Here is a 9,392-nt window from a genome sequence, read left to right as displayed (position 1 = left end):
GCCTCCATGTTGCATCACCACTTCCTCGTATCAGGGAGATCATATGATAGTTGTCTTTCTCTTATTGACTTATTTCGCTAAGCATGATACCCTCTAGTTCCATCCACATCGTCACAAATGGCAAGATTTCATTTCTTTTGATGCCTGCATAGTATTCCAATGGAATACTATGCAGGCATCAAAAGACATATTTTATCCAAAGAATAAAACACCAAGAATCTAAATAAGGGGACAGAAGATAAAAAACAGTGTGTTACTGTCTAGAAACTTTTCAAATTCATCATTTGATTTTCAATTTCTTTACTATAATGAATCAGAAGTATTCCTATTAAAAAAAATACAAAGTTTCTAAGATGAAAATTAGATTCCTTAATGTTTGAGTAGAGGTTAAAATTATGTAACTATTATGTGCAGTTGAAAAATTAATTTTTAACATGCTTTTTAAATTAAAAACAAAGTGTATGGTTGGAGCAATACACAGTGTCTTACTATTATAATCAATAAAATACTATTTGCACTGCAAGCAAGATGTATAAACTTAAAATAAGTACGTTATCATCTAATTCTACTTATACCTTGAATAAGAACTCATTGTTTTCTTACTGAATTAATATGGAAATCAGGAGTTTTGCTACAAAGGTAGAAATTCTCATGAATTTTTTTGGAAAAAAAAAAACAACAATATTAAGAATCTCTCCCAAAAGAACTTTTTCCTTCTCTTCTTAAATGAGAAATCCAACTCCTCTCTCCTTAAGAAATTGAATTATTAAACTAACTTCAAACTAGCTCAAAGAGAATATCAGAAAAATACTTGAATTTCATTTGGAAATCAATTTTAAAATGTTTCTAACATTTGTAATTTCAATCATTAATTTAATAGTAAATGTATAATCAAGTAACATACCAACATTCAAGTGACACATCCTTTAAAACTATGATGTTTTGTTAAATATTTTGACATTATTTTAAAAAAGTCTGGAATCATAACTTTTATACTACTAGTTATATATCTATTTTATCCAGCAGGTGAAATTACAGAATATTATGGCATTCTAAAAATGTTTAGCAGTGTTCTAGAGCAGATTCAACTTTGAGGGGAGATGCTGAGAGTCCAAATTCTTCACAGTGTGTCTTCTTTTTAGGGTGTCTTCTTAGTTATACCTAAAGTACAAATGAAATTCCAATGTAAAATGTGTTTTCAATGAACATTTTCCAAAACAAAACAAAATTCTGAAAAGTGTGTTACTTGATAAAGTTAATATAAAAGCATTCCTGAAAATAAGCTTTCCAATAGCAGTTTTGAAATACTGCCCCTTTGCTTCTAAATTCAAGGCATTATAAATAATTGGGAAGTACAGTTTTAAACATTGTCTTACTTAAAACCCTGGAGTCATTCAGATGTGAGATTGAGATATTTTATAAAATCAGGAATTAAGAAGGAGACCTCCACTACTTCAGAGTGGGCATGGGATCCATATTTGAAGAGTTAAATGTCAACTTGATAGATGGCCAAATACATGTTAGTAGAACCCATTCAGAAAGTGAGCGTGTACTGTTTCAAAAATCTCACATTTTAATCCAGACTCTAAGGCTTACTAGCTGTGACTTTGGGCAAGTTATATGATTTATTGAATCTGTTTTCCCACTGAAAATAAGAACAATCAATATCTCATAACCCACTGTGGATCAAAGACCATGATAAGCACTAATTCTAGAGCAAATCCCCCCCTCACTTCACTCTGTACTAGGAGTTCCAAACCACACGATGTTTGTATTTCTCTAATGTGTTTTCTAATGTCTTTAGTTGCTATTGTCTTTAATTGTCTTTAATGTTTTTAATTGATATTCTATTTTCCCCTACAGACAAAAGCCTTGATGCAGACAAATTCCCCAAGCCCATAATTTTTTCCCCTTCACTTGCTGAAATAAAATTCCACATGTCCGGTACATATATTTGTCTTCTTGAGAATTTTTTCCCCAAAGTTATCAAGATACATTGGAAAGAAAAGGATGGCAAAAGAATTCTGAAATCCCAGCAGGGAGACACCATGAAGACTAAGGACACATACATGAAATTCAGCTGGCTGACCGTGGCTAGAGAGTCATTGGCTAAAGAACAAAAATGTATCATCACACACGAGAGTAATAAAAGAGGGATTGATGAAGAGATTGTTTTTCGTTCAATGAAAAGAGGTATGTGCATATATGGAGATATAACCTCCCATTACCTATTTTTTTCCAAAGGAAATACCACACCTTTTCTGTTAAATATTAATGAAAAGAAACAAAGAAACATTCAGAACTATCTCTGAATGTTGTTACCTTTAAAGGCAGTATAAATGTCCTGCTATTTCCCCAGTGAATTGAAATAATATGGGCTTTGAAATATTAAAAAAGAAAAAGGAAAAGAAAAATTCACTTATTCTTTCTTGCTTCAGTTTATCATCCAAAATATGAAGGGCACAACGATTTTTTTAGGGTCATTGTAGAGATTAAATGAAAAAATACACATGAAAGTATATAGCAAATTAGCGCACCATATATGTTTAAAAAGAGAGTCCACTTTTGACGATCATACTTAGTCAGGAAATAAAAACAATTATACACCTTTCAATAATGTTCTACTCAGAAGTCAAAGTCCCTCTCACTTCAACCTGGTCTACTCAAGGTATAACCCATCAACGATGAGTTGGTGACAAGATGCTATTCATTTGATAGAACCAGATCCCAACTCAACAAAAAACAAACAAAACAAACAAATAAACAAACAAACAAAAAACAGAATAATTTGGGAGCTGAAGTTTTAGTATGGTCTTGGGTTTTTTAGATTTGAATTTTATATACGCCATAAGGTGAAATTTGGTAATTGAAGATTGAATGAGGCTAATGTGTACATATATTCTTCATTCAACCCAATGAACATATTTCTTACCTTTGGTAAAGCTGCTCAGCAGCATTCTTGCAGTCCTGGTGTGTCCCAGGCCGGGGAGGGATGCAGGATGAACTACTGTCCCAAGGAGGATCACTACAGTAGAGAGAACATGCTTTTCCTAATCACTCTGGGTCACTTGTGATTCAGGCATGGTGTCCCAAATGAACCTCATTGGTGCAGATACTGGATATATTTAGACAGTGTGGGCAGACGGCTGAATGCGCCCTGGCCCTGCGGTGATCCAGTAACCCACTAGACTCAGTGAAGTGCTGGCATTAACATCACAGACCAAGACCCAGAGGGCCCATAAGAAGGTACCAGTTTGTACTTTTCGCTGTGGTTCACAAGCCCTTGGGAAGCAGCAGGGGACAAACACTAACAAGATGTGCAAAGACCATTGCAGTATACCACTCTGAATTGCTGAGGTGATTCTTTATCTTCTTGGATCTTTAGTTTTTCTAACAATCAAATTGGGGTGGAACAATTATCTTCCCTTTTTCCTGGCATATGGTGAAGAAGCAGCACAATAATGTCTGAAAATGCTTGTTTTTGAAGACATAACATGTATATATTTATTCATATATTTATTGTATTTATGTATATTCTTCCCTAAAATAACTGAAGTGAGACTGAAAACAATCTGAATTCTTTTTATTTCTACAACTAAGAAACAGAGAGGAGGCAAATGAGCTAAGCATAAGTTTAATGTAACCACTGGGCTGAAGTCCTTTAGGTATTGATTTTTATACTGATCAATGTGAAAATATACTATAGTAACATCCCATGGTGATGATTATAACAAAAGGAGAAGTTCTTATGATGTGTTCTTTATGATGTGTTTTACTTGGGAATTAAATTATGAAAGGAATGTCTCCCAAGGTCTTCTCATAGCAAAAAAAGCTAGTGAGGCCATCTTGTTAATGTTTATCCTCAGCAAATTTCTAATGCTATTTCTTGTTTGTTCTTTTTGTTTTTGATGAAAACTAAAAATATATAGAACATGGAAGCCCAAATTGAAAAAGTGATTTTGAAGAGGTAAAACTATCTGGTCCAAGCTTTCAACCAAGCTTGATTGAGAAAGAAGTATTCTTTCCTGGGTGGGAGATTTTAGTAAAAAGGACATTAGTTGTGATGAGCACTGGTGATGTATGGAAGTGTTGTATCACTATGTTGTACACCTGAAACTAATATTACACTATATGTTAACCAACTGGAATTTAAATAATAATTTTAAAAGTAATAAAATAAAGTGCAAGAAAGGGCCGATACCAAATTTTCTGCAACTTTAGGAGGTCAAATTCACTCCTTTGTCTTTCCTGAATACCCTCATTTTAGCCACGATGTTATATGATAATTTGCATTTATTATCCTTGAACTTTTTTTTTTAAGATTTTATTTATTTATTTGACAGAGAGAGATCACAAGTAGGCAGAGAGGCAGGCAGAGAGAGAGAGGAGGAAGCAGGCTCCCTGCTGAGCAGAGAGCCCGATGCGGGACTCGATCCCGGGAACTCGAGATCATGACCTGAGCTGAAGGCAGCAGCTTAACCCACTGAGCCACCCAGGTGCCCCTATCCTTTGAACTTTCTTAGGAAATACATGATGTCAAGAAATAATTAGTGCTAACAATGGTGGGACAAGTTGGCTACTCAATGAATGATCAAGCTGAGTCTGTTCATACGGAAATTTCTTTTATGTGTTTATCTCCAAAGAATCAGAAATTCAGAATCATTAGCCCTTAGCCTGGAAAGCAACCTTGAGTGTTGCTGTACTCATAACTCCTTGCCCTTGGCCTGGTAATATGTTAGCTAAGGTCCACAGACCCCTTGAGTTTGGACATGGAGGACAGATCAGCAGAACTTCATGTGCAGAAATACAATATATGAATTGATCTACTGAATTACAAAGAATCAGACCAAACATTTCAGGAAGTGTGGGGCTCATATTTGCAATGGATCTCTCCTCTCTGTTTACTAATTGTTATCTACTTATCATCTACCTATCCATTTATCCACAACACAGATACTTGTCTAATAGTAGGTATGAATATTTGAATAATACTTGTTCTCATTTATTTTAGAGCTCACTGCTATTGATTCTACAAAAATTGAAGATGGTAAGTTGTTTTTTTTTAATATTTTATTTATTTCTTTGACAGAGATCACAAGTAGTCAGAGAGGCAGGGGGTGGGGGGGAAGCAGGCTCCCTGCTGAGCAGAGAGCCCGATGCAGGGCTCGATCCCAGGACCCTGGGATCATGACCTGAGCCGAAGGCAGAGGCTTTAACCCACTGAGCCACCCAGGTGCCCTGAGGATGGTAAGTTTTTGTCTATGTTTACCTTTATGTTATGCTGTAGCATTTTTTTCTTCCTGATCAACTTAACTTTTGAACTCCCCTGGCTTCAGGTAGAAACCTCAGAATAGCTGGATCTTGCAAAAGAGACTGAGTGTTATGTGAAGTCATCTTCACACAGCAAATGCTATTTGGGTGTGAGAGGACTATAAGTTAGGGGTACAATGATGTGATCTGAATTCTTTCAACAATGGACTTCATTTCTGGGACCTTTGTTTCTACTGATTAAGGAAACCTGGTATTAAGTTGCTTCTAGTGCTTTTTTAAATCTTAGTTCTTGATGGTGAGTAATAACATGAACACCAAGAGGTTCTCATACAGAAGGTGTTATGCTGCACCAAGAGTGCATTTTGTTTAATTCTCCTAACACTCACTGTGAAGGATTTTATTCCTGTTTTACACATGAGGGCAAGGAACTGAAATTAATTAAGTCCCTTGAACCGTGCCACACAGCGAGATCTGGGGCATCAACCCAGAACTTCTGAATCAACAATACAAACACTTACTCAGTTTTTTATTCTTCTTCTATGATGTAATCATAGAGCAAGAAATCCCAAAGCTAAGGCCCTGAGACAGGTGTACACATGGGGGGAGGGTCAGTGAGTGCAGGGCTTCAAGTGCCACAGACTAGACATTAACAACTGGCTTTTAAATATTAGTTGCATGAATATGGGTACAGTAGTTAACATTTCTGAGCCAACGAGGAATAACATGAGTATCACTTCACTCAGTTACTGAAGATATGATGTCACATATGTGGAATGTCTAGCATAGGGTATTACATTTAGCTGATACATTTTAAGTACTGGTTTCTAGCCCTTTCTCCCTGCATATGTACAAAGAATGTGACTAGGACCATTGACTCTAGCCCTACTGATCTACCCTCCATGAACACAATCAACCATGAACCTACTATGAACACAATCAAATTTCCATTGATTGTACCCTTGATAGGAATCTCATTGATGCACAATATGTAATGGCTGAGATGATTCTAAATCAGCAGTTCGGGGGTGCCTGGGTGGCTCAGTGGGTTAAAGCCTCTCCTTTCTGCTCAGGTCATGATCCCAGGGTCCTGGGATCGAGCCCTGCATCGGGCTCTCTGCTCAGTGGGGAGTCTACTTTCCCCTCTCTCTCTCTGGCTGGCTCCCTGTCTGCTTGTGGCTTATCTGTCAAATAAATAAATAAAATCTTAAAAATAAATAAATAAAAATAAATCAACAATTCGTATCTTTATATTTATGCTTAACTCTTTGTTGTCAGGGCTGTTTATTGAATGTGGAGGTTCAGAATTACAGAGTAGGTATATGTGTTCTTGAATATTATGTTGCTGGGATAAAATCTGGCTTTTGGTACTTACTGTTTGACATCAGGCAAATTAGTTCTCTGTTCTCAATTTATTTGTGAAATGGAAATGAAAATAATCTCATAGATATTGAGAACTTAAATAAGATTAGAGCTTTGCACACAAACCTCTAAAATTAAATATCTGCCATTTAGTTAGTGGTTAAAGCATATGTGTTAATATTATTACTTACAGACATGGTAGGAGTAAAGAAATTATAAAAGCTGCCTACCACCAGTGCTTTTTTCAGGTTGACTCATCCATCTAAGACCTAATCTTACTTTTTAATACTTGAGAATGTTCTAAGTGAATTTCCCAGAGGTTGTTGTTTGACTTGATGTACAAGTTGGATTCTGAGTTGTCTTGGTGGCAATGGTGGATAGATATTCACTCTCTGGTTGTTTTGTGGTGGGGGTGTCCTTCAACCTAGATATTCAGAAATATGTGACCCCCCCATTAATAAGACCTGGTCTTTCAAAATAATGTGAAACTAATAAATGACCTCTTTTAGCCACCCTGCAGCTACAGCTCAAGACCACCTCTGCCTGCTACACCTACCTCCTCCTCTACTTCAAGAGCCTGATCTCCTCCACCATCACCACCATCTATCTGTTTGGGAGACCAGCACTCGGTGGCAATGGGAAGAGTTCCTAGCACATGGTGGCACCAAGGATCCACTTTTCTCCATTGGCTGTTGTCGTTAAAAATCTTTCTTTCTTGGTTAGCTTTATTTCAGTTCATGCATGCATTTTCAATTGTGTCATTTCTGCAGAATGGGTTTACAAATCACTGGGCAAACAGCAATTTTCAGTCTGCAGCAAGAACAAATTCTGCCATGACTCCAGGGCGGGGCCAGGGGGCATCTAGAGGGGCATCAGCACGCCTCTCTCCTTAATGTCCACTAGCTCCTCAGCCACCCAGTCCCCGTGCCTGAGTACAGCCAGCATGCAGCTTCTGTCCCCTGGGGCTCTTTAATCAGATAATTGCCAGGAAGCCTTTTATTCTGCACATCCAAAGAATAAAAGAATAAAAGAAGCCTTTTATTCTACACATAAGCTGCAATCTTTGCTACCTGAATTTTGTACTGTTTTACAATAAAAACAATTAAATGTCTACTTTGGCCTCTATGTACTTTCACTTGGTGCAATCTGAGAGTCCAAGGTGAGGGACAGGATGACAACTGAGCCTTCCAATTCAGCAGTGATTGTAATAATGGTCAATTCCACATTTCTAATTTTTTCTCTGAGGTAGTCCTTATGATGCCTTTTTTGGGGGCACCAGCTGTAAGAGAGCCACAGCCAGTGAAGGTGCCCTGGTATTTCTCCTTCAAAGGTCAGCAGATTCACTCATTTGGTTAAAGACGCTCCAGTGGTGACAGTATAACCTGTCGCATGACTGGCAGGTGTGCTCAGACCTGTCCCAGTATGTCACCGTCACCATGTTCCTGATCTCACAAGAATCCCATGACAGCAGCACTAACACTGGAAAGGTAGGGTGGGGGAGGGGTTAAGTGCTTGGACTCTGAACCCCAAGTGCCTGGATTGAAATCTTTGGTCTACAGCTATTTGAACTCTCTGTGCCATTATTTTCTCATCTGTCAAATAGAGTTGTCAAATGTGTCCTGTCTCCTGGGGTTGTGTGGATGAGAAGAGTTAATTTTGGGGATACATGGGAGTCCTCAGCAGCATTAGCATCTACTGTTGGCAGCTCTCCTTTAAAAATAATAGTTAACACACCCACCCAGCCCCACACATACAAAAGGTATGCACTAAGATTTATGTGTGATACCATAGTACCATTCACAAAGGTCCCAAATTCACTCAAATGCCAGTAAGAAACTAAAAAATAATTAAATGGTATTATATGATGGAGTAGTATGCATCTACAAAAAAATATAGGTTGTCAAAGAAATGTAAAATTAATCAGAAAGTGTTGCTGAAGAACTATGCATGCCAGGACTTTTCTAAAATTCTTTTTTTTTTTTAAGATTTTATTTATTTATTTGACAGATAGAGATCATAAGTAGGCAGATAGGCAGAGAGAGAGGAGGAAGCAGGCTCCCCACTGAGCAGAGAGCCTGATGTGGGGCTAGATCCCAGGACACTGGGATCATGACCTGAGCCCAAGGCAGAAGCTTTAACCCACTGAGCCACCCAGACACCCCCGCTTCTAAAATTCTTAAGAGTACAACTTCACATGGCTCCAAAATCAAAACACTCTAAAAATGAAACGGGAAATCTTCCTTCAACCACTGTATCAACCTCCCCGGCACTTACAGGTCACACTTTAGTTTCTTGTGCAACGCTCCAATTTTTTATTTATGCAATATGAATGTACATATAAAAAACAAATCCACATGAACTAATTTTCTTCCTTCTAACACAAAGGGAGTATACAACATACAATATTCTGCACTTCTCATTTATGTATCCTTGAACTCTTTATATGTCAGTATACAGGGACACTTAGCTCCAAAGTATTTTACAGGTGACTCTAAAACTTTCTAAGAGAGGAGGGAGGAGTCAAGATGGCGGAGAAGTAGCAAGCTGAGACTGCTTCAGCTCTAAAGATTGCAAACACCTGAAAATCCATCGGCAGATCGAAGAGAAGAAGAACAGCAATTCTGGAAACAGAAAATCAACCACTTTCTGAAAGGTAGGACCGGCGGAGAAGTGAATCCAAAGCGACAGGAAGATAGACCCCGGGGGGAGGGGCCGGCTCCCGGCAAGCGGCGGAGCAACCGCGCACAAAATCAGGACTTTTA

At 37.8% G+C, this 9,392-nt stretch overlaps 1 gene segment (V, D, J or C); it reads left to right on the top strand.

Annotated features, from left to right (window-relative positions):
* LOC132016343 (T-cell receptor gamma chain C region C10.5-like) overlaps positions 1-7,282 on the top strand; it is a 19,745-nt gene extending 12,463 nt beyond the window's left edge. Inside the window, 3 exon segments of the C gene segment in view lie at positions 1,864-2,193; positions 5,012-5,047; positions 7,140-7,282. Coding sequence covers positions 1,864-2,193; positions 5,012-5,047; positions 7,140-7,282 — 509 coding nt within the window.
* Positions 7,283-9,392: the final 2,110 nt, after the last annotated feature.

Source organism: Mustela nigripes, chromosome 4 (genome assembly GCF_022355385.1).
Source record: "Mustela nigripes isolate SB6536 chromosome 4, MUSNIG.SB6536, whole genome shotgun sequence".
NCBI lineage: Eukaryota > Metazoa > Chordata > Mammalia > Carnivora > Mustelidae > Mustela > Mustela nigripes.
Note: the sequence above shows the minus strand (reverse complement) of the source record. Positions and strands in the feature narration are given on the sequence as shown.